The sequence below is a fragment of the Lissotriton vulgaris genome, chromosome 6, assembly GCF_964263255.1.
Source record: "Lissotriton vulgaris chromosome 6, aLisVul1.2, whole genome shotgun sequence".
Taxonomy (NCBI): Eukaryota; Metazoa; Chordata; class Amphibia; order Caudata; family Salamandridae; genus Lissotriton; species Lissotriton vulgaris.
In genome coordinates this window covers 1,156,486,337-1,156,512,038 of record NC_141694.1, presented here as the reverse complement: position 1 = coordinate 1,156,512,038, position 25,702 = coordinate 1,156,486,337, and the positions used below count along the sequence as shown (strand labels likewise).

The window sequence follows — 25,702 nt, the reverse complement described above, 5'->3', positions numbered from 1 at the left end:
TTTTATATTTTGTGTTTTCTGAGGTTTATTTAAAAAGATTTTACGTTCTTATTAAAAAAAAAGTGAATTATAACTTCACTTTAACCTCTATGTTTTTTCTTTTTAAATATACAAATATTGCTGGGGAGTTATAGTTAGGATGGAGTTTCCATAGGAAATGATTTTTTTGGTTTGCTAATAACTATGGTGCCGTTTGATGAATCTTCGTGAAGTTTAGCTCCTTCCTGGAAAGTTCTTGGGTGATCCATCAAGCAGGGGCTTAGAAAAAAAGAGGTGGGGAGTTCCAAAAGCAAAGTCTCTATGCATTTTCAATAGACTTTTTCAGAATATTATAGTGCAAGAATGTCTGAATGTCTGAACTGAATTACACACATTTGGTAGGAGGCAAGATTTTAGTCCAAAAAGTGAGCTTTTTGTGACTTGGTGTTAATCCATTTGTTGTTTTTGAGCAAGTAGGTTAAAAAATATTTGCAGAACTCTCGGGAGAGTCTCATGATCACAACGCATAAAAATAGAGCGTTCTGACTGACTTGGGATACTTCGCTTCTGTGGAAGTTAGGGTTCAACGTGAATGAGTGCTCTGATTGGCTGGACAAAACATGAACATAGTCAGCTGTGCAGGGCAGCAAGGAGTTGGGCACCAGTGGGAGGTTGGGCCCTGTAGCCAACCTCATGTCATGCGTGGCATGGCAATGGCCGCCTGCAGGGGGTTGGACACAGGGCCTGGCTGCAGGTGCAGGTAAGGACCTGTGGCGAATGCTACCCCATGCAAGGCCTTCCATGGAGTTGGCGTTACATATCGTAATAAAATATTACTTCACATTAAAAAGGCCTTAGAAATTTGCTAAAAAAAACAAAGGTTAAAATTACGTTATTGTTATGTATGGTAATAATATGTTACGTTGCATTAAAAAGCCATAGAAATTCACTGAAAAAAACAAAGGTTAAAGGGACGTGATAGTTGTCGGAAAATGTTGGTTAAACCACAGCATTAAAATAAAAAAAACACAGAAATTCACCAATTATAGTTATCTCAAGTAGCTATAACTCGTTCCCTAAAGTAACGTTAACTCAAACCCTTCCTATGTACTGCTTACGACCTCACATATTACATCACTCATGACATATTCTATGACATCATAGATCAAATCAATGCAACATCAGAAATAACATGATTGATGGCAACACTGTGCATGGCAGGGGCGCGAGTACCATACTCCCTCTAGTACACAGCTCTGCCGCAAGAAAAAGTAGGTAAACTTTCAAATATCTTTTTGGGACATAAAATGTACTCCAAATTGTTCACCAATCTTTCACCATTTAAAATTTTCTAAACACTCGTTCATTTATATGTTTGTTCATAAAATAAAACCTTCACAAAAAGAGAACTCTTATATTGTGCAGATTTGTAGAGCACAATAACACTCAGGAGAGTATCTTCACGCTGACCTGGTGTGAGTGATATTCTATTCTATTTACTAATTTCCTAGAGCGCAAGGCTACCCAATGAGCTTCCCTGCGCTGTCAGTGCTAGCTAAAGTACAGGGACTGGGATGGAATGGGTAGACAATGAAGAATTTCGAGCACTGGATGTGCTGATTGCAATTTTGGAATGCCCAGCAGTATTCATGCTGCTGCGTTCTGAATGATTTGTAGCCTCATAATAACAGCCAGTGGACTGGCCAAGGACAGTGAGTTTCCATAATCAAGGCGGGAAAGAATCAAGCCTTGAATCACTGTTCTTCGGGCTTCCAGTGGAAGCCATTTCAGTGTCTTCCCACGGGCTCTCAAGAGGCCAAAACAGCTGCCAACCACCCTCTTTACTTGACATAGATGTTTATCCAGGGCAATCCCAAGACTACTAACTTCGAATCCGGGAGATGGGCGCTTTCCCAGGACAAGGGGCCAGCTAATTTTGTTCCAGAGTGATGGATTACTGCCAACTATCATAACCTCTGTTTTCCCCCCTTTCAGTTTTAAGCAGCTGGGTGCCATCCAGATGGAGACCTTTTCTAGTCTAGGAACACTTAGAGCCTCAAGGGACTAATTGAAAAACCAGTTCAGCTTCTTGCGAAATCTAAGAAATTAGAAGCAGGCTCTTATGTGTAGTGGCAGGCTGTTCTATGCTTTAGGAGCAATGTAGAAGAAGTTTCAACCTATACATCTTGCTTTCCATGTGCATGGGATTTGTGCAAGTAGGAGTCTGAATGCGTAGTGGTGCTGGGAAAGTTTGTGAAAGCAGATGCAATTGTTGAGGTATGCTGAACCATAGTTATGTGGTGCCTTGGAAGTGTGGGTGAGGTGTTTGAATTGTGCTGGTTTGTGAATGAAGAGCCAGTGGTGTGGTGTGATGTGACTGTGACATGAGAGTTTTGGAGAGATTCTGGCCACCGAGTTCTAAATGGTCTGTGGCCTTCGAGTTGTTGTTGATCACGGCATAGAGGGTGTTCCTGTGGGCTTGTAACCAGTGCACGAATGACATTTCCTGATACTGATTGGGAGCCGTTTGAAAATCTTCCTCAGCATCTTCAGGGTATGGAAGCGTCAGGCGGTGATGGCGTTTACTTTGGCAGTCATGTCAAGTTTGCTGTCAGTGATGATCCCAAGGTTCTTGCCGTGGGTGGTGGGGGTGGGTGTTGATTCTGGATCGCTTGGCCACCAGGGGAAGTCCTTTGATGATCAGATTCAGACAGTTGGTCCTTATCCAATGGGCTATTTCAGTCATGCAGGTATTGAACTTGATATGGGTACCGGGCATCCTGTCCATGAGGGAGAGAAGGAATTGTGTGTTGTCGGTGTAGGAGAGGATGCTGCTGGGTTGAGGTATCATGTATGTGTTGAAGAGGGTCTGCTCAGGGAGGATATTTGCGAAACTTTGCAGATATGATGGAGTGCAATAGATGTGTATGGTGCCAGGGTGACTAGCTGGGACTTTCTAGTCAGAAAGGAGCAGATCCAAAAGAGTGCATGTCCTTGGAGTCCAATGGCTTGTAGGTGTCGGATGAAGAAGGGGTGGGAGAATGTGTCAAATGCCACCAAAAGTTTCCGGAGAACTAGGGATGCTGTGTCTCCTCTGTCGAGGGTCATGCAGATGTCTTTCGTGGCAATGATAAGGTCCGTTTTTCTGCTGTGGTTGGATCTGAAACCAGACTGAGTAGTCTCAAGTAATATGTGATTGTTGAGGTATTCCGTGAAGTGCCTGTTGATGAATTTCTGTAAGATCAAGGCTGGGAATGGTAGCATGGAGATCGGTCCATAGCTGACGAGCATTGAAGGGTCGTCAATGGAAGGGCAGTTGGTGGAGGTATTCAGAATGCATATGAGCATGGCACTGATGGGTTGCAGTCCTCTGAAGCAACCAAGGTGGGGACAGGGTTCCGAATTGGCCCCTGAGTGAATGGACTTCATAAGGACGGTGGTTTCTTTTGCGGTGTTGATAGGCTGCCATTGCTTCTTTGGAACAGATCGGGAGGCATTTGGCGAGGCCTGTCAGGTCCCAATTCGAGCTGAAGTTGCTGTAAATGGAAATGATTTTGTTGTTGATGAACAGAGAGAGATTTTTTCAGAGGTCCTGTGAGAGAGTGATCAAATTGGAGGTGGCCACTGGTATGCTGTGAAGATATCCTTGTTTCTGTTGGTCCTGACATTGGGGCAGATTTAAACATGACTCTGTCTGCAATGTCCTGGCCCTTTCTCCATTTGTTTGCAGTGGTGTTTCATCAGTCTGAGCTCCTCTATGTACCAAATGTCCAGGGGTCTTGATCATGTTGCATTATTGTGTTTGGTCTGGGTCAGGGAGTCGGCACAAGAGGTGATCCAATTGTTGAAAGTCTTGATCGCTGTTACTATGTTTGCATTGGTGGGTATTGAGAGCAATGTTTCAATCCTTGTCTGTGATGCTGTTCCAGTTTTGGCAGGCTGGTCTGAAACTAGTTCATGGGCATTGGACTGTGACGGGGATTCTGAACATGACAAGGGCGTAATCTGTCCACGGAACTGGTGATGGCTCGTCCAACCGGATGTCACCAAAGTTTGTAAAAATAGGGGGCAGGAAGTGTCAGCTGGCTTAGGTAGGTCCCTTCACTCGTTGGGTGAGGCCCAAGCTTTCACAGTCTGCAATGAAGGCTCTTAAGGTAGGGCAGGTGGGGTCTTACAGGTGGAAGTTCAGGTCTACAAGTAGTATGCAATTGCTGGCATCGAGGGCGAGTAGTGTGTTGAAGACAGTGATGGTGTCAGTGAAACTGGTGTGCAGTCCCGGTGGTCTGTAGATGAGAGTGCCATTTGGGGTGAAGTTGGCTGTGACGTGGAGCTTAAATGACAGGTGTTCCAATATGCAGGATGACTTATCAATGGATGTGGTGCACCTGATGATATTCTTGTGGATGATGGCAATCAGTGAAGTATGTCTTGCCTGGCAATCTTGCATGGCTATGGGGATGTCAGGTGCTGATGCAGGGTTCCAGACAGCTTTCTGTGAGAACAAATTTGGTCAGTGGCATTGTTGTAGAGCAGGTCTCAGAACTCTGTAGTGTGTTTTGTGAGTAAGCAGGTGTTGAGGAGCATGCATGGGAGTGTGGAGTGTTGTGTATGGGGTTGCAGGACTGTGTGAGTGTCAGACGAGTCCTCCTGTCAGTGTGGTTAGTATTTGATGTGGTAAGTGCATGAAAACTTGCAGGACGTGCAGGAGAATGCTATATTGGTTTTGTCACCAGTTTTCTACTAACATTATCTATGCTACTTGTTCTTCTGGTTTTATCTTTTGTCATTGTCACTAGAGGATTTAAAATAGTAGGCAACATTTTAAATACAGACCTTGCACTTGCAACAAAGTACAATATTTACGCTCAGTGAGAGTGTGCTTGCATGTAAAAAGATTATTTTTCTAGAAAGAGCAGACTCGTTTTGACTGATTTGATTTCACCAGTGTTATATGTAGGGTGACTAACACACTAAACAGCTTCTTAACACTTATAAAAATCCTCTAACCTGTAGAAGCCACACCTGCCAAACCGTACCATAAACAAGTTAGATGAAAAAGGCAGGTTTTTCAAAATATCCTCAACTGGACATGAATTGCAAAAGAGTAAAACTGGTCTGTAAGGCTACTGCAAAGTGAGGTAAATTACATTTAAAAGAAGGTTTTCCCATACATGCTTATTGTTTCAGAGTGATTCCTTTTTTTATTTGCTTTTCATCACTGTTGGCAATGTGAGGGTGGGAAAATGGTAATTAAATTACATTTTTGGTGCTTGAGTAAATAAAGTTTGCTGGCCCTGATTTCAGGTTGAAGCAAACAACACCTACATTTTGGCCCTGGATGGTGACATTGACTTCCAACCTTCATCTCTTCTGCTCCTGGTGGATCGCCTCAGAATGTATCCCCATGTGGGCGCTGCATCTGGTAGAATACATCCCACTGGAGTTGGTATGAATGTACTGGTAACACTGCTGGGTGTATAATGGTTGGCTTTCCTTGCACATATAACCTCAAATTTGATTAAACGTTTCCTTTTCTTTCTTCTGCATGTTTTATATATGATTTGAGTTCATTTATGACATGCAACAAATGTCAGAAACAAGTCAAGCTTCAAGATGGATGCCCAGAGACATAAATACATCTTAATAAAACTTAATGGACACATTTATGAACTAAACCAAACACATAAAACATTTACAGCTAAATGGGGGGTTCCCTTTAAGGCTATCAAAGAATCTCCGGTGTTCTTTTTTGTTTTCTATTTATTATGGAGACACATTTGTGGGGAGAGATCTGGGAGTAGGACCTGAAGTATGCATTTGTTAAATTTCCTACTTGGAATTGAGCATTGTTCAGTATATGCTGTGAAAGAATCCCCCATTCTACAACATAATTAAGCAACTGCCATGGCGGTGAATGGGGTTCATTCATACATTCATATCCAGAGCTATATGGGCCAAGAGATTTGCTCTGCTTTTGGTTATCACTGACAATGCCATAAGTTAATTAAGAAATAGCAAATCTTCTTTAGCGTGTTCAAAAATTCCCAAGATTAATAGCTATTTCGAATATGGACATCTAACCTAAAATTGCAGTGCTTCTTATAGATCCAAATGTTTAACTGTAAAAACATGAGTCGTATGTAGATTTGAATAATGTTAACAATCTAATAGAACTTGGAGAATGGCAGCTTTTACATTCAAACCACATTTACACAATATATTATTAAGTATGGGCGAAATGTGCGAATTCGCGTTCCGCAAATTTGCACGAAATCGAATTCGCAATCTGCGAATTCGTGCGAATTTTTGTTTTTTGCGTGTTCACTGGGTTTTTTGCGTGTTCGCGTTTTTTTTGCGTGTTCGTGGGGCTTTTTGTGTGTTGGCGGGCCGCTTGCATGGCGAAGTTACCCATGCGGTCGTATATGGGCACAGCACCCTCTGGTTCACCACTGCCACCCTCTGGTTCATCACTGCCACCCTCTGGTTCACCACTGCCACTCTCTGGTTCACCCCTGCCACCCTCTGGTTCACCCCTGCCACCCTCTGGTTCACCACTGCCACCCTCTGGTTCAGCACTGCCACTCTCTGGTTCACCCCTGCCACCTTCTAGTTCAGCCCTGTCACCCTCTGGTTCACCACTGCCACCCTCTGGTTCACGGCTGCCACCCTCTGATTCATCACAGCACCTCTGGCTCACCACTGCCACCCTCTGGTTAACCACTGTCACCCTCTGATTCAGCACTGCCACCCTCTGGTTCACCACTGCCACCCTCTGGTTCAGCCCTGCCACCCTCTGGTTCACCACTGCCACCCTCTGGTTCATCACATCACCCTCTGGTTCACCCCTGCCACCCTCTGGTACAGCACTGTCACCCTCTGATTCACCACTGCCACCCTCTGGTTCACGACTGCCACCCTCTGGTTCATCACAGCACCTCTGGTTCACCCCTGCCACCCTCTGGTACAGCACTGTCACCCTCTGGTTCACCACTGCCACCCTCTGGTTCATCACTGCCACCCTCTGGTTCATCACAGCACCTCTGGTTCACCACTGCCACCCTCTGGTTAACCACTGTCACCCTCTGGTTCAGCACTGCCATTCTCTGGTTCAGCACTGCCACCCTCTGGTTCACCACTGCCACCCTCTGGTTCACCCCTGCCACCCTCTGGTTCACCACTGCCACCCTCTGGTTCACCACAGCACCCTCTGGTTCACCCCCGCCACCCTCTGGTACAGCACTGTCACCCTCTGGTTCACCACCGCCACCCTCTGGTTCACGACTGCCACCCTCTGGTTCATCACAGCACCTCTGGTTCACCACTGCCACCCTCATGTTAACCACGGTCACCCTCTGGTTCAGCACTGCCACCCTCTGGTTCACCACTGCGACTCTCTGATTCACCACTGCCACCCTCTGGTTCACCCATGCCACCCTCTGGTTCACCACTTCCACCCTCTGGTTCACCCCTGCCACCATCTGGTTCATCACTGCCACCCTCTGGTTCACCCCTGCCACCCTCTGGTTCAGCACTGCCACCCTCTGGTTCAGCACTGTCACCCTCTAGTTCACCCCTGCCACCCTCTGGTTCCTCACTGTCACCCTCTGCTTCATCACTGCCACCTCTAATAAAAGAGAGAGGGACCCAATGACCCAAAGGAGTAGGGTACCAAATGACAATTGTCAAACAATGAAATGCCCCTCTGGTAATTTCAATCCTAGGCACACACTCAGCTCAAAATAACATCCATACAGATAGCAACCACAGTTGTAGACAACAGCCGAAATCGGAAAATGCAGAATTGTTCAAAATGCGAAAAAACTAGTATATGTGTGGTAAAACCGTACAATTTATTTTAAAAAAAGTGAAATAACCAGCTCTGGCTAGTAAACAATAATCAATGCACAAATACATTAAAAATTCACAATTACATTGGCAATATACATCATAATAAAAAACATAAAAGTTAAAAACAATCCTAGGGACAGAAGAAAGAAATAACAATTCCTAAGAGCTAAGGGAGAGCCACAAAAGTGTACTGGAGATCAATCCTGATTATTAATAGTGCTTTTTGTATCAGGTTTATTGTCTCCCAACCGGACTCAAAGTAGTTCTCCCTTTCTTGTGTATCAACGCGTTTTGGTGGGCAATCAATTTCTAGCCAACACCTTCCTCAGGATAATAAATTATACCATCCCATTAGAACCAAAGAGGCCTATAAAAAAATATATAAAAAACAGTTTAAGGCCCAATTCCTAAATACAGTTATACACCACATAATCACATTGCATTCTGCATAATCCTAACGCTGTGCAATTCATTAAACATCTGAATAATCTCAACAATGTGCAATTCATTAAAAACAATCCATAGAGAACACCATACAATTCATACATGAAGAAAACACAAAATAGATAAATACACAGTTCATATTGCCATTTAAAGGAATACATCATATCCAAATATCATAATAAGCAGATGTGAGAAATTGTAAAAATTGTTAAAAAAAACATCTTCACATTCGCAAACCACCTAGTCATTGATACAAAATGTGGGTCACATTATGTCACAGAAGATCTATGACATCCTAACACAGTATGATCGTCATAACATAATGTAATCATAGCATAATGTAATCCTCAAAATACACATTTCATTTATATTCATTAATTGTTAAAACGTACCTTAGTCATTCACAGACGCATTCATATCGCTACCAAACCTCCCACTCTATATGATAGGCTTCATCTCTATCATCACCAGCATGATTAATATAGAGCTGCGTCACTCATGGCTAGTGCTCAGAAATATAAATTGGGCGACCTGTGAGGTATATCATTAAATCTATTAAAACTCACACCTATTTATTATTTGAAAATTCTCAGTCAGAAAAAGAAGATACAAGGGTGCTAACCGTGATACGTAAGTTGCGTGGCCCCGAGTTCACTGACGTTATGTTGACGTAAACCACGACGCGAGGTTTATCGTCAGTTAAAAACTTGGCAAATAAAGATAGAGCTTGTCGTTGGTTGTTGACAGCTAGTAAAATAGAAATGTTTGAGCGCCCTAAACAAAATATAGAATATATATAGGTATAAATATATATCCAGATAAGAATATATCTGTAAGTGTTACCAAAAATATGAATATAACAAACCTCTGAATGAGGATGCCCGCAATTGTCTGGATACAGCCAACACCCGATATATAAATCTGCCGGTGACAATCATCACTGCCACCCTCTGGTTCACCACTCCCACCCTCTACCGAGACCTTTTGTGACGCAGCAGCAGCACAAAAGATGCGCCATGGTGCTGGGTATTAACAACGTGACGCATCTGAGAGATTCGTTACAGTGTAAAGCCCTGCGCCATCAGGAGGTGTTCCGGCGCAGGGGAGGGCGTTCCTGCGCAGGAACGCCTCCTAAAAGTGGCTGAGTGAAATCTACAAGAATTCACTCAGTCACTTTTAGACCAATGCTGCGTCAAAACCCTGCGCCTGCTTGAAGCGGGCGCAAGGCTTGATGCAGCATTGGGGAGATAGGGCCCCCCCCAGAGCATTGCTGGAGCTGCGTCGCAAGTGCGGCGCAGCTCCAGCAATGCACTGCTTTTACGGCACAGATGCGTGACGCATCTGTGCCGTTTTTACCACATGGTGCGCCGCATTGTAAATGCGGGGCACCATGGGTGGCAGAGCTGCGGCGCACAATAACTGCCGCATCCCTGGGGATGTGCCAGTTATTGTAAATCTGCCCCTATACATTTAGCCAACGAGGGAGCACTTACTGATTAGACAGTAGAAAGTACTCCAGTTGAGTAGAGGTATTGCACAAAAAGGTGGCATCTAGGTGGACAAACACGCAGGGCGGGATTCATTCTGCCCCCTGTTAGACTTGTTTTTTGTGCCCTTCTGCCCTCTGTTAGACTCGTTTTTCCCTTGTTTTTCTGCCCTTCTGCCCTCTGTTAGACTCGTTTTTTCCTTGTTTTTCTGCCCTTCCGCCCCCTTTGTTAGACTGGTTTTTGTGCCTTTCTGCCCTCTGCATCACCACATCATCACTCAGCGCTACTCCAGCATCACTCAGCACCACCACATTATCACTCAGCACCACCACATTATCACTCAGGACCACCATAGCACCTCTCGGTGCCACCACAGCATCACTCAGAACCACCACAGCATCACTCAGTGCCACCACATTATCACTCAGCACCACAACAGCACCACTCAGCACCACCACAGCATAACTCAGCACCACCACAGCATCACTCAGCACCACCACAGCACCAATCAGCACCGCCACAGCACCACTCATCGCCACCACAGCATCACTCAGCACCACCACAGCATCACTCAGCACCACCACATTATCACTCAGCAGCACCACTCAGCACCACCACAGCATCACTCAGCAGCACCACAGCACCATTCAGGACCACCACAGCACCATTCAGCACCACCCCAGCATCACTCAGCACCATCCCAGTATCACTCAGCACCACCACAGCACCACTCAGCATCACCACAGCACCACTCAGCACCACCACAGCACCACTCAGTGATTGCTGCAATTGATATGCCCTGAGGCGGAAAGTCGGGGTTTAGGCCACTTGTAAGAAAGTCTGTTGCTCGATCTGCTGCTACTGCTCGATTTGCACAAATTGCTTATAAATTCTTTAAAAACTGATTTTAAGGTGTGTCACACTTCTGGGGCACTTTGTTACTTACCTGACCCTCACAGCTGTCTCCGCAGCCGATTTGGAGCTGACGCGGGAGGCTGTAAGGGTAGCCGCCATCTTGGTTGAGGCGCCGGGTTGCGGTCCAGTTGGTCCTTCCGCCCCGCCCTCGCCGGTATTTAAACTTTGCTTCCCGAGCTCTCCGTGATTGCTGTAATTGATATGCCCTGAGGCGGAAAGCCGGGGTTTAGGCCACTTGTACGAAAGTCTGTTGCTCGATCTGCTGCTACTGCTCGATTTGCACAAATTGCTTATAAATTGTTTTTAAACTGATTTTAAGGTGTGTCACACTTCTGGGGCACTTTGTTACTTACCTGACCCTCACAGCTATCCTCGCAGCCGATTTGGAGCTGACACGGGACGCTGTAAGAGAAGCCGCCATCTTGGTTGAGGCGCCGGGTTGCGGTCCAGTTGGTCCTTTCGCCCGCCCTCGCCGGTATTTAAACTTTGCTTCCCGAGCTCTCCGTGATTGCTGCAATTAATATGCCCTGAGGCGGAAAGCCGGGGTTTAGGCCACTTGTACGAAAGTCTGTTGCTCGATCTGCTGCTACTGTTCGATTTGCACAAATTGCTTATAAATTGTTTTTAAACTGCTTTTAAGGTGTGTCACACTTCTGGGGCACTTTGTTACTTACCTGACCCTCACAGCTGTCCCCGCAGCCGATTTGGAGCTGACGCGGGACACTGTAAGGGAAGCCACCATCTTGGTTGAGGCGTCGGGTTGCGGTCCAGTTGGTCCTTCCGCCCCGCCCTCGCCGGTATTTAAACTTTGCTTCCCGAGCTCTCCGTGTTTGCTGCAATTGATATTCCCTGAGGCAGAAAGCCGGGGTTTAGGCCACTTGTACGAAAGTCTGTTGCTCGATCTGCTGCTACTGCTCGATTTGCACAAATTGCTTATAAATTGTTTTTAAACTGATTTTAAGGTGTGCCACACTTCTGGAGCACTTTGTTACTTACCTGACCCTCACAGCTGTCCCCGCAGCCGATTTGGAGCTGAGGCGGGATGCTGTAAGGGAAGCCGCCATCTTGGTTGAGGCGCCGGGTTGCGGTCCAGTTGGTCCTTCCGCCCCACCCTCTTCTGGCATATATGGTGCAGCTTCTCCGTCCGCGCAGCGGGCAGGCGCAGCAGGCGTGCCCGTCTGCGCCCGTCTGCGCCCTGCCGGGCCCAGGGGCCTTACCCCATGCCCAAACCTCGGACTCATCCAGCAGACTTACTTATAGTGCCAATCTGCTGCGTGCTTACAGGCCCCAGCGTAATGTGGACTGCTCCTTGTTCAGTTCAACCAGCACACACGCCCAGTCCTGCTCAAGCTGCTCACTGTCGCTCGATGTCCCTCAGCTCTGTAGTAGTTGTATCCCTCAGACACCTACCAACCTTGAAAGTGTATACAACTTCTATAGCATGAACTGTCGATCTATACCTAAGCACAGGCGTGAGATCTTTGATCTCCTAAATGATGATCAGCCTGATGCTCTTTTTGTCACAGAGTCGTGGCTTCACAACGGCTCCGGCCCAGACATCGCGGAGGCTTTGCCGGCTAATTATGCCATCGTCAGATGTGACAGAGGGGTAAAAGTTGGCGGAGGCATTGCCATCATTTTTAAAAACACTTATCAATGTCAACTCGACGCCATTGCTCTACCCAATTGCGAAGCTGCGTCTTTTAAACTCGCTCTTCACCCCAAAACCTTGCTGCCCGGAATTTTAATCTACCGTCCCCCTAGTCCTGCTAACGACTGGCTTTCCCATCTGTCCGACCTTATTGCTTCCTTCCTGACTAAATCCAGTATCTCCTAGTGGTGGGCGAACTTAACATTCATTTAGACGACTCCAGCAACAGTGCAGCTAAAACCTTGATTGCCGACTGTGACGCAATGAATGTTACCCTCCATAACTCCGGACCCACTCACAAAGGTTGTCGTAATTTGACAATGGCCGGGTTAGCGCTTAGCTGTGCTACACATTTTCTCGCTTAACATGGCTATACTTGGAAACACCATCTTGTGTGTTACGGCGGCCATCTTAGATCATGAGCGGCCTTGTGGCCAGCGTGCCCTTTAGTCCGTTGTCCGTGCCACTGACCACTCGAGTTTGCCCAGCAACAGGCTATTTTTAGTAACGGTCAAGCCTGTGCATGCGCAGTCCCAACTGACCAGTCACCCCTCAGGAATGTGCCGCCAAACTGACCAGCGGGGTTGTAACCCCTCCAATGAGCTGGCTGTATTCCAAAAATGACCATATATGTACATAACGCTCTGTAACTTTGTACCGCCTATCTTTTTATTACCTGCAAATTGTATAAATGAACGGGTCACACCGATGTTCGGGGTGATACTTCTTGCATTACCGAAGGGTGCTGTAGGAATGTACCACCACCCATTGGGGTCTTAATAAATTTGTTCTTTGAATTTTTCAGTTTCCATGCCAACAGTTCTTCCAATGTAAGTGGGTTATCTTTGGAGCATGTAGGCCTTGGGAACCCGATACTACAAATTGGCGACCACGAAGGGACTCATCTGCGACTCGGATGCCCGAAGGAGAGGTCGTGACGAAGGTTTGGAAACTCGCCATGGACGCGTACGCTGCCACCGAGTGACCCGAGTCTTGGCACCCGCGGTGTTTCTTCCTTTCCTTCTGATCTGACCTTCCAGGTGGCGCCGGTCTCCGACTGAGTTCTTGATCGTCTGCGTTGCTGGATAAAGTGCCGTTTGGCTGATTCGATTAAAAGACCTTGGCAGTTGGAATCTGGACCTTTGAGACTTTGGGTAAGATTTGTGATCGGTAAGGTAGTCTGCGGACGCTTACTGAAGTTCTATGATTTGTGATCGGTAAGGTAGTCCTCGGACGCTTACCGAAGTTCTATGACCTATGACTTTGATTTGAGTTAGCTAACATTTGTGAATTTGTGAACTTTGAATCTATATGTGTAGTGCACTTCACATAGGCAGGCATGTAGAGATGTTTCTCTAATTTTGTTTTTTTCCTTTGAGCGGCACGTTTGTGTGAAGTACTGTAAGTGCCATTTTATACGGTATCGCGCTTTCGTGATACTTTTTGAACATGCCTGTTTTAAGCACACTCCGAGGGATGTGCTGTTTTGGAAATGGTACCACAATTAGGTTAGCGGAATCACAGCCGGCTCCCCCAGAAGGAACACCAAATCGTGAAATGTACATTAAATTCGGCCTTCCCCCTATAATGTACAGTAAACTATGGCATAAATACACCAAGTCGGATCCTGAATTGCAATGGCCACTACATGGGTCGTTTGATTTGCGTAAGGTTCAGTTTGTGGAGCAATTTTTGTTTCAACGAAGGTCTAGACAAAATATGTTTGATTGTGTGCGAATGTGGGAGAAAGCGGTGCGTGAGCGAATGAAACGTGAGGTTGCCTTGGCGGACAAAGAGCAGCGCAAGGCTGCTCGTGACAAGGCTTTACAGCTTAAGGAAAAGGAGGCTCAGGAGAAGAAAGAGAGGGAGGAACGGGAACGTAATTTGCAAACGACTGGTCAATTCCCTATTCGCCGACCACTTTATCCTGTCCTTAATAATGAAATTGATGATTTTTCATTGTTACATCACCGCCTCCGTACGTCTCGTCTACGGCTCCACCTGCAGAATCTGATGACGAAGGACAGGATAAGCCAGGAAAAAGGGATACGTCCGGTGTCAGGTTTTCTGCGGAGAAATCCGCGAACTTGCGTAGTTGGGCTCGTAAAGTGAATACGAATTTTGTTACTCAGGCTGAAGTTGTTACTGAAAGGGGTAAATGGACAGACCAAGAATTACTGTATTTTTTGGCTACTTTGGCAGATGAAGTTGTTGCTACATACCGTAAATTTTCGGATACGTTAGAATCTAAGGCTGTGTCAGTTCACCGTGAGAATTTTGAAAAAAGGTGTATTTGCTCTTTCAGATGTCGATGCCTTTTACAAGCAACTGATCCAGCTGCGGGATGAGACGTCTAAGTTGCGGGACGAGCAGAAAAAGGATAAGGATTCCGGGCCGGAGTCTACTGGGCAATCTAAGGAGTGTTCTCTCCGGGGTTCAGATAAGAGTTCTGCAATGCATGTTATGCCTATGCGTGAAGCCGCACCTTTGTATGTTCCACCTAAAGGGGAAGGTACAGATGATGATAAAATGTCAAAGGATGCAAAGGGATATTTTATATATAATTGGGTGTATACGCCTTGGAATAGAGCGGATGTTATGGCGCTGAAAAATTCTTTACCTGACCTTCGTAAAAACCGGGCAGCATTTTATGAAGGGGTTGAAGGGGCTATTTCATCCTGTGTCATGACTTTGGTTGATATAGATTTGTTTTTTGGGTTAATTCTTCCGCCTGACATGTGGAGACTAATTCGTAAAAATAATGATGAAACAATACTTGGGGGAACATGGAAAGAAATAAATGCAGCTGATTTATATAGGGAACTGGCATGCAAGCCATGTCAGTTGATTTTAGACCTCCCGGCGGCTATTTTGATTAAATTAAAAACGCTCGTCCCATCTAAAAAGATTGATTGGACCATGTTAGCTTCGTGCAGACAAAAGCCAGATGAAACGATTTCAGATTTCTTTACACGCTTTACACGCTTCGAAGAAGCGTTTCACGATTACAGTGGTCAATCGTTAACAGACGATACGGGTAGGCATTTGTTTGTAGATAAGTATGTAGCTAATCTCCTACCGGAGATTGCAAAACGATTGAAATCGAGTGAAAGTTCCTGGGCCACGGCGACCCCTGCGTCTTTGTTAACTATGGCTCAGTATTATGAGCGGCAGGAGTTGGAGGCTAAAGAAAGTGTTGATAAAAAAGCGAAAGAATTGAAAACGAAGGTGATGTTGGCACAGGTTTGTGGAACACAAAATAGAGGGAATGATAGAGGTAGACGAGGTGGAGGCAATACATCGTATGGTCGCACGGATATAGCGGAGGATCAATGTGCTTATTGTAAAGAGTTTGGGCATTGGGCTGAAGATTGTCCGGTACTTCGTGAACAACGTAGTCAGCGTAGTCGAGGAGGTGGTAGGTCAAGGAGCAGTTATACGGGGGCGAGAGGTGGCGGAGGTGATCGTGGAGGGGCTGAAGAGAGGGGCCGTGGCCAGGATGAATGAAATTCTTTTGATAGACGAAATCAATATCAGATATCGGAGGGTGAGAATGTGGAGCATCAAGATTATGTGCATGCATAGGACTGCGTAGGATGGGATACGGAATCAATTGAAGTGCCGGTAGATCAGAAAGGTCCATATGTAACAGCGGGCATTTTGGGGTCTACTGATCAATTTTTAGTCGACACAGGAGCTACTCGCAGCGCTTTGTCAAAAAACTTGGTTCCGAGGGCTCCCCTGTCTGGCAAAATGATAACATGTGTAGGGTTTGATGGCACACCCTCCCCTAGCCCATTGTCGAAACCCCTTGCACTTTGTCTTGATAAATTCTTCAGTTTTGGTCAATTTTTGCTATCTCCCCATACACCTGATAACATCTTGGGCATTGACTTGCTTAAATATTTTCGAGCAACGATACGGTGCGCCCCCGAGGGAGTGCGGGTTATCCTGAATGACAATTATCCTGAATCAGATAGGTTTTGCACTATATTAGACACCCCAGCTTTGGCCTCTCTACCGCACACGTTATGGGCGACCTCAGACATGGATGTGGGAGAGATGCGTATTCCACCTATTCGAATTACTGTAAAGGAGGGAGTCTCTCTGCCACGTGTGCCACAGTATAAGATTTCCAGGGAAGGTGAAATTGCCCTGACACATATTGTCCAAGATTTGATAACTGCAGGAGTGGTGGAGGAGGTTCCCTATAATGTTTGCAACAGCCCTATTCTTCCGATCCTTAAGAGAGATACTGACGACAAAGTCTATCGGTTTATTATTGATTTGAGAGAAATTAACAAAATTGTCATTCCCCAATACCCGGTGGTGTCCGACATTACGACTTTGCTTACACTGGTGCCACCAACGGCAACGACCTTTAGTGTTATTGACTTGAAAAATGCGTTCTTTTCTATCCCTGTCCACCCTGATAGCAGATATTTGTTTGGCTTTACGTTAAATAATAAATCGTATAGATTTTGTCGTGTTCCTCAAGGTTACACTGAGAGCGCTAGTATCTACAGCCAGGCTCTGAAAAGACAGCTTGATTCCTTTGAGTTACAGTCTGGGGTTGTCCTTATCCAGTATGTGGATGACCTTTTGCTTGCTGCAGACTCTTATGCACAATGTGAAGAGAGTACGATTGCGTTGCTTTCTTTTCTGGCACAGAACAATCACAAGGTTTCTAAGAAAAAGCTTCAATACTGTAGACCCAAGGTGACCTACCTCGGTCATCTTTTGTCTAAGGAGGGGCGTGCATTAACATCAGATCGAATTCAGGCGATTTTAGATACACCAGTCCCCCGCACGCAGAAAGATGTACGTGCCTTCATAGGTTTAACGTCCTTTTGTAGACAGTGGATCATGGGGTTTTCGCACATTATAAAACCTTTGTTAGCGTTACTGACCAAAGCTACACCAATGCCCCTTGAATGGACAGATGAATGTCAAAATGCCTTTGAACAATTGAGACAAGCCCTCTGTTCTGCACCCGTTAGGGGTACACCAGATTATACAAAGATGTTCACGTTGTATGTCCACGAGAAAGATGGGTGTGCGTTATCAGTGTTAGTGCAAGTACACGGGGATAAGCAGAGGCCATGTGCATACTTCTCGGCGGTTCTTGATCCTGTAGCACGAGGGTTACCTGGGTGTTTTCGAGCAGTTGCAGCAACAGCGGTAGCTATACGACAGAGTGAGGGAATAGTGTTATCACACAAACTGTTGGTGTTAGTTCCCCATGCAGTAGATGCCCTGTTAAATCAAACAAAGACCCAATACCTCACGAGCACACGTTTGACAGGATATGAGCTCACACTTCTGGCGCCACATATCACACTAAAAAGATGTGCTACCCTGAACCCTGCCACTTTATTGCCCTATCCGGTCGAGGAGGGTCAGGAAGAAAAACATCACGACTGTGTTTTCCTGACCGAGGAACAGACAAAGGGTCGTGTCGACTTACAGGATATGCCACTTCCAGATGTGGATGGGGAACTGTGGGTTGATGGATCGTGCTTGAGGCTGCCAGATGGTACGACTTCCGCAGCCTATGCGATCACGACACTTAAGACAGTGGTAGAAACAGCTAGAATACCGCAGAAATCGGCCCAAGCGGCAGAGCTGATAGCCTTGACAAGAGCCTGCGAATTGAGTACTGACCTATGTGTGAACATATACACAGACAGCCGGTACGCCTTCGGAGTAGCACATGACTTCGGGCTACTCTGGAGAGAACGTGGGTTTTTGACTTCTCATGGAGTACACATTATGCACGGAGAACTAGTGCGTGATCTCCTAAACGCGTTGCTTTGTCCAAAGAAAGTAGCGATAATAAAATGTAGTGCCCATAAAAAGATCACCGATAAAGTGGGTCAGGGAAATGCCTTTGCGGACAGCATAGCGAGACAAACGGCTATGTCTCGAACTGACTCCCCCATGTACGTGACACAATCACAGGCTGAGCGATGGTATGATGCTAGAGCAGAGATACTAGATATTCAGAAATCAGCTACTGAATCAGAACTTGCGGCATGGGCAGCAGATGGGGTGCTAGATGACGAAGGTTGTTGGAGAAGCAAGGACATGGAGAGATGGAAATTGCCTGCAGCTTACTTGCAAGCGATGGTCCAGATGACACATGGGTTGGCGCACGTGGGGGCTCTTGCAATCACTCGATTGTTAACACGAGTTTGGGAGCATCCCGAGATTGGCAATACTGCTAAGAGAGTAGTGCAGACCTGCCTGATATGTTTACAGCACAATCCTGCAAAGGGGACCCATACTCCGAAAGGAGGGTTCGTTCCACCCTCTGCACCATTCGAGGTACTCCAAATGGATTATATCCAGCTTGAACGTTGCAACAACCTGAAGTATGTCTTAGTGGTGGTATGTGCCTTTAGCAAATGGGTTGAGGCTTTCCCCACGAAAGACAATACTGCTTTGACAACAGCTAAGGTGTTGCTTAAGGAGTACTTCCCTCGATTTGGAGTTTGCAAATTTTTGTGGAGCGATAATGGGCCTCATTTTGTCGGGAAAATTGTGGAGTATGTGCTAAAGGGTCTGGGGATTCCGCAGAAGTTTCATGCTGTGTTCCACCCTCAGTCGGCAGGTCTTGTTGAGCGGTATAATGCCACGTTGAAACTAAAACTGGCTAAGATTGTGGCGTCTACGACATTGAAGTGGCCGGATGCTTTACCGCTAGCATTGCTCTCTCTCAGATCAGTGCCCCACTCGCGAACTGGCCTCACACCGTATGAGGTGGTGTTTGGAAGGCCTATGAATATTTGGGGAGTGCCCAAGCCGCGATTGATACATGATGTGCCTTGTATAATGATGAACGATTATTTGGCACGATTAACAAATGATTTGCTTTCTATTCATCAACAGGTTCGAGAAGCGCTCCCTGACAACTCTACTGGAGAGGCCCACAATCTTCACCCTGGCGACTTTGTCATGATAAAGTCGTTTGAGAGGGCGAACAGCTTGGAACCGAGGTGGCGTGGCCCCGAGCAGGTCCTCCTGGCGACTCGAACAGCTGTACGAGTGACCAACAGAAAGCGGTGGATACACTCAACCCACTGCCGTCGTGTTTCTCCTGATCTGGTGAATCCTGCTGTGTTGACCGACTACAAGGAGATTCTGGAGAAAGAAAAGAGCCCAGCTGTGACATCGGCCGAAGTTGAGGGAGCCTTCCCGGACCACACTGTTTCTGGACGAGAGCGCTATAATCTGCGGCCACGATAAGAAGATTTTTTGGTTTTCAAGACTGGTTGGTTACCGCTCTGGGGTTTGTGAAATGGAAGCCGGGAATCTCAAGGGGGGGGGATCAGTTCTGCCAAGAGTAGCGACACCCGTCTTGACCCCGGACAAGAAAACAACGGCTATCTCGGAGCTCAGCACCGCATTTTTCTTTTTTAGGTATATACATATGTACATTTGAGACTTTGTGAACTTTTTGAACTATGGCGTCTTCTGCAGCACGAGACAAAAGAATACTTGGTGCCATCCTTTTCGTCTTGACAATTGTGGTAATAGCGGTGATAGCTTGGGTAGTTGAACTCGTGGTGCCTGCACGTGAACATTTGCTGCCGACTACCCCGGCTCCATCTGAACATTTTCACTTCACCTTGCCCTACCATGAAGAACGGCACCGACAGACTTATTTGAACAATAGCTTTATTCAGATCCTGCATCATACGCATAATATGACAAATACGTCTAATTGTTGGGTGTGTGGGATGTTGCCTGGGCACCAGAAGAAAGGGGGCACTCCACTCATTCCTCTCCCGTTTTCACATAATGGATCTTGCAATGCCTGGTATACTCTTCTATTCACTTTGAGATGGCCAACAAAAGGGGGGGTGCTTTTCCGTTTGAATAAAATTTGCTACCATGACCGGGATGGGTATCCACGAGCTGAGGGTACTCGATTTGAATGGGAGGAGTACCGCCCCGATAATGCGTCTGCCCCACGTGTTTACAGCAACCAACGAAACATCAATGTATCCAGTTCACATGTTATTAATGTTATTGCTACTAAAGCTGATTTGTGTATACGCAATAAAGGTACAATTCCGGTTGGGAAAAGTGAATGCAACACTACACTTAAATTTGACAGCCCAAATGGCATATCGTTTGTAGCATCTCGTAATACTTATTTTATTTGTGGAACGAAGGGTTATCATCAGCTCCCGTTAGGATGGTTAGGCACTTGCTATGTATCCTTTGTATTACCCCCTGTATTCATCGCCCCACCAATGTATCATAATGATTATGTCCTTTATCACGATTTCGTGTTGAATCGTGTTAAGCGTACTGTCGTTTTCGATGAAATAGATCAGACTGATACTGCCTTACAACAATACGTGGACTTTAATTTGGGACTGTTTTCCTTTGTGGGGGCTGCTTTGAATAGTCAGAAAATAAGACGATTGACCCGTGTTGTTGAGGCTGTAGCTAATGATACTGCTGTTGCACTAGGAAATATTACTGAAGAACTCCAGATTTCTAGGATTGTTACGCTCCAGAACAGAATGGTTCTAGATGTGGTTCTAGCTGACCGTGGGGGGGCATGTAGAATCATCGTAAGCAGCTGCTGTGTATACGTGCCTGATAATTCACCATCTGTTTATGATGCTATTTCGAAATTGCAAAAGATAGCTGCCGAAATACACCCGGACAATGGAACTTGGACTCTTTCAGGATGGTTCTGGTCAATGCTTACCACTTGGGGTTGGAAACTACTAACGATTCTATGTATCATTGTTGGGATATTGTTTTTTGTATGTTTATGTATACAATGTGGCCCAGCTTTATGTTCCATGTGCTTATCGGCTTGCATACCATCAAGACGAGCTCTTGCTCACAACAAAATGATGCTTCATAAAGAAGTAGCTCAAATAATGCTAATTGATATTGAAGATGAACACCCTGATTATGTTCACTATGAGGTAGCTTCAGCTAAACGCTAAAAGGGTCATCTGTCGTAATTTGACAATGGCCGGGTTAGCGCTTAGCTGTGCTACATGTTTTCTCGCTTAACTTGGCTATACTTGGATACACCATCTTGTGTGTTACGGCGGCCATCTTAGATCATGAGCGGCCTCGTGGCCAGCGTGCCCTTTAGTCCGTTGTCCGTGCCACTGACCACTCGAGTTTGCCCAGCAACAGGCTATTTTTAGTAACGGTCAAGCCTGTGCATGCGCAGTCCCAACTGACCAGTCACCCCTCAGGAATGTGCCGCCAAACTGACCAGCGGGGTTGTAACCCCTCCAATGAGCTGGCTGTATTCCAAAAATGACCATATATGTACATAACGCTCTGTAACTTTGTACCGCCTATCTTTTTATTACCTGCAAATTGTATAAATGAACGGGTCACACCGATGTTCGGGGTGATACTTCTTGCATTACCGAAGGGTGCTGTAGGAATGTACCACCACCCCATGGGGTCTTAATAAACTTGTTCTTTGAATTTTTCAGTTTCCGTGCCAACAGTTCTTCCAATGTAAGTGGGTTATCTTTGGAGCATGTAGGCCTTGGGAACCCGATACTACAAGGTGGACACTTATAAGACACCATTTTTTCAAACCTGCCCGATCTGACTTGCTCTTCGGCCTTGCCCATTAACAGGAACAAGGTCCTAAGGCTAATTTCATTACAAAAAAATGAAGTTATAGACTTGAATCAGTACTATATCTTATTGTTCCAAAACCCAGCCGGGTCAGGACATATTTATTCAATATATTCACAAACAATTGGGCGACCATGAGGAGGGTTGAAATTTAAACAATTGATAGGGTACAAGCCTAGAGACGTAGGAGCCACCTGTCACTTGCAAATGAATAACTGATAAGGCAAGTTTAGACACACAACTTTTACAATAAAGATATACACAATGGATATATTGCAAAGTTGTTTGAATTTGTCGACGTTTCGATTCCCTGGCTCCTAATGAACCGGGATCATCTTCAGGACAATTTTTTTAAAGTGTTTGCCTGTTTTGAAGCGCCTTAAAGGATCCCGAGCGGATCGTTCCTTTGGCGCTTGAATTGCTTTGCTCGATGCGAACTGAGTCTAGGCTAAGTACCTCTGGCTATTATTGTATTCCGGGAGTTGAGGACATCTAGTTCAGTGACTGGTGTCCTCCGGATAGTTGTTAGTTTTGATGGTTCCTAGGAGGCAGTGCTCCGGTAGTTAGGGATGCCGCTGATGGGCGGTAGTTCCAAGTGAACTTTTGTAGGTAGTAGTCCGTTAATAATGCTCCACAGTCGGGCGTTTGGCCAAGCGTCGGTAAACACAATAGCCGGTTCCGACACTACGAGAATCCGACTGCGACGCAATGAATGTTACCCTCCATAACTCCGGACCCACTCACAAAGGTGGACACTTATTAGACCCCATTTTTTCAAACCTACCCGATCTGACTTACTCTTCGGCCATGCCCGTCACCTGGTCTGATCATTACTTGGTCAGTTTCAGGATCACGTCCAGGATTACCTCAGCTTCGTGCACAGGTACCCATGCCGAAAGTAGGAGGGCGTGGAAAAAACTGGATATTTGTTCCTTGAATAAAGTTCTTGCTTTCCACCTTCCCGCAGAACTGCCTATGTCAGTAGATGTGGAAACCGCAGCTTCAGTAATTGACGCCTGGCTAAAAGCAGCAATTGGCATTTGTCTTCCTATCTCGCTAAAGAAGACTGCCCCCCATAAGACTCCAGCTCCTTGGTTTACCGCGGCGGTAAAAGCCGAAAAATCCCTCTGCAAGAAGCTGGAGCGCATTTGGCGCAAAGACTATTCAAACTCATCAGCTCTCGCTTACAGAAGTGCCTTAAAGTCTTACCACAAAGCTTGCGCCTCCACTAGGGCCGACTTTGTGACGAAGTCCATAGTAGAGGCTATTGATAAATCCAAAGTCCTGTTTGGTATAGTCAAAAACCTTGCAGGATCTCTTACTACTGCAAAAGCTCCCCCCCTGTCGAGTAAAAGATGTGATGCTATTGCCCAATTCTTTATAACAAAGGTGGACAAGATCCACCAGAACATCTCCACTTGTAAGCATGGACAAAATCCCATGGTCCATTTTACCCCCGCTAAGGAGGCCTCTTGCCACGCGGCCCCTATTCTTTGTCCGCTATCTAATTGGCCCAACTTACAGCCTGGCCTTAACGAACTGCTTTGCAAAATAAAATCTGGTTCCCCTTTAGACCCTTTGCCTATTGCTGTATTCAGGTCTCTTGACCCCCCGCAACTGTCAGCAATTTGCTCCACATTGAACCTATCGCTCAAGACTGCTACAGTCCCTTCTATTTGGAAACATGCCATGGTCACGCCACTTCTGAAGAAGCCTTCCGCTGATCCCGAACTTCTTTCGAATTACCGTCCGATCTCACTGTTACCTGCTTTTTCCAAGGTTCTTGAACGTCATATTCATCATCACCTCACTCAGTTTGTGACCTCCAACAACTTGTTTCACCCCTCGCAGTCAGGATTCCGGTCAGGTTTCGCCACAGAAACAACCCTGTTGGGCGTCACGGAAAATCTCCGATCCCTGCTTGACAGAGGGGAGACGGCCGCACTGATATTACTCGATCTCAGCACGGCGTTTGACACCATCTCTCACAAAATCCTCCTGGACACCCTAGCCATCATGGGCATTGAAGGATCCGCCCTGGGCTGGCTGGCTTCCTTTCTCACTGATCGCACCTTCCAAATCTTTTCCCAGTCTGCTTCCTCCAATGTCTATTCCCAGCTTTACGGTGTCCCGCAAGGCTCTATTCTTAGCCCCCTCCTTTTCAATCTGTTTCGTCAGTCCTTTAGCCTATATAGCTGACAGCGTTGGTCTCACTCTATTCATGTATGCCGATGACTCACAGATTGTTTTCTCACACACCAAATCTGATAAGGCTTCCACATCCCCCCTTTCAGTCGGGCTAGGAGATATTGCCAAGTGGATGGACAACAATCTTCGCAAATTGAATGGGGAAAAGACTGAGGTTCTAGTCCTGGGACACAAACCGGACCTATGGGCTTCGAGGCATTGGCCTGCAGAACTTGGCCCTCTCCCTACACCTGTGGAACAGGTTTGTAACCTGGGTGTTGCTATTGACAAAGACCTGTCAATGCAATGCCAAGTCAACAAGGTATCATCCACATGCTTCACCATTATACGCTGGCTGCGAAAGATTCTGTGGATGTTGCCTGTGGACACTCGGCGAGCGGTAGTGAGTGCCTTGGTCACCTCCCGATTGGACTATGGGAACATACTCTATCTGGGGGCGGCCAGGGCCGTCACGCATCGCATACAGCTGGTACAAAATGCGGCAGCGCGCCTTCTCAGTGGCTGCCGAAAAACTGACCATATATCCAGTTGCCTTCGTGAGCTTCACTGGTTGAAGGTGGAAAACCGTGTGAAGTTCAAGGCGCTTACATATATGCATAAGATTAGGCAGAAGGTGGCACCAAGCTACCTACAGACCTTGGTGAAACCCTATTCCCCTTCCCGTTCCCTTCGCTCCTCCTCTCAAATTCTCTTTTCTGTGCCTAGGGTCAGACTTTCAAGAATGGGAGGCTGCTCCTTTGCTTATCTGGGGCCTAAACTATGGAATTCTCTTCCTCTGATCATCCGGTCAGAGGACAGTTACATCCGTTTCCGTAGAGCTATGAAGACCTGGCTTTTTGACCAATAACCTCACCGGCCTCAACTAGCATATTAGCTGCACAATCTTAGCGCTGGGAAACCCTCAGGGGTAGCTGTCGCGCTCTACAAACTCAAATAATAAATCAAAATAAATAAATAATAAACTCAGCGCCACCCCAGTATCAATCTGCGCAGCCATTCAACAACAACTGGTTCAAATATGTTATCTCAAGGTTTCAAACTTTATTACAAATGTCACAAAAAGATGTTAATATTTCACTTCTGTTCTTGGATTTTCATCACAATAAAATACACTGGACATAATCTTCACAAAAGTTATTTACAAAAGTTTAAGCTATTGCCATTATAAATTAAAATCACTTTTATTTAAGTATTAATTATTTAAAAAAATTAAAAGCCATTGTAATTTGTAATATCAATACAGCTTAGTCATGTAAATACAAAACATGTTGCATTACAAATGCTATAGGTGTCACATTTGCGAAAGTTATAACTATTGGCATTGTAAATGACAAAGCTATTAATTTAGCTATTTTCAAAACCAGCACATAAATAAAAAAAATTGTCATTTACAAGACTAATAGCTCAAACTTTCCTAATGCGAGACCTATTGCATTGCAAATGCTTGTTTTTATATCTGTCAGTGCTTCCTGTTGAGGTTTAATTTTCGTGACAGGCGCCTCATTGCCAACTTGTAACTATTCTCTGACCCTGC

The 25,702-nt window shown here is 45.8% G+C and overlaps 1 protein-coding gene across 1 annotated transcript in view; it reads left to right on the top strand.

Moving 5' to 3' along the window:
• The window catches only part of LOC147708561 (chitin synthase chs-2-like), a 709,679-nt gene that overhangs the window by 360,433 nt on the left and 323,544 nt on the right, over nt 1–25,702 (top strand). Inside the window, exon 9 of the mRNA XM_086925750.1 lies at nt 5,284–5,425. Coding sequence (XP_086781876.1) covers nt 5,284–5,425 — 142 coding nt within the window. The remainder of the gene's footprint in view (nt 1–5,283; nt 5,426–25,702) is intronic.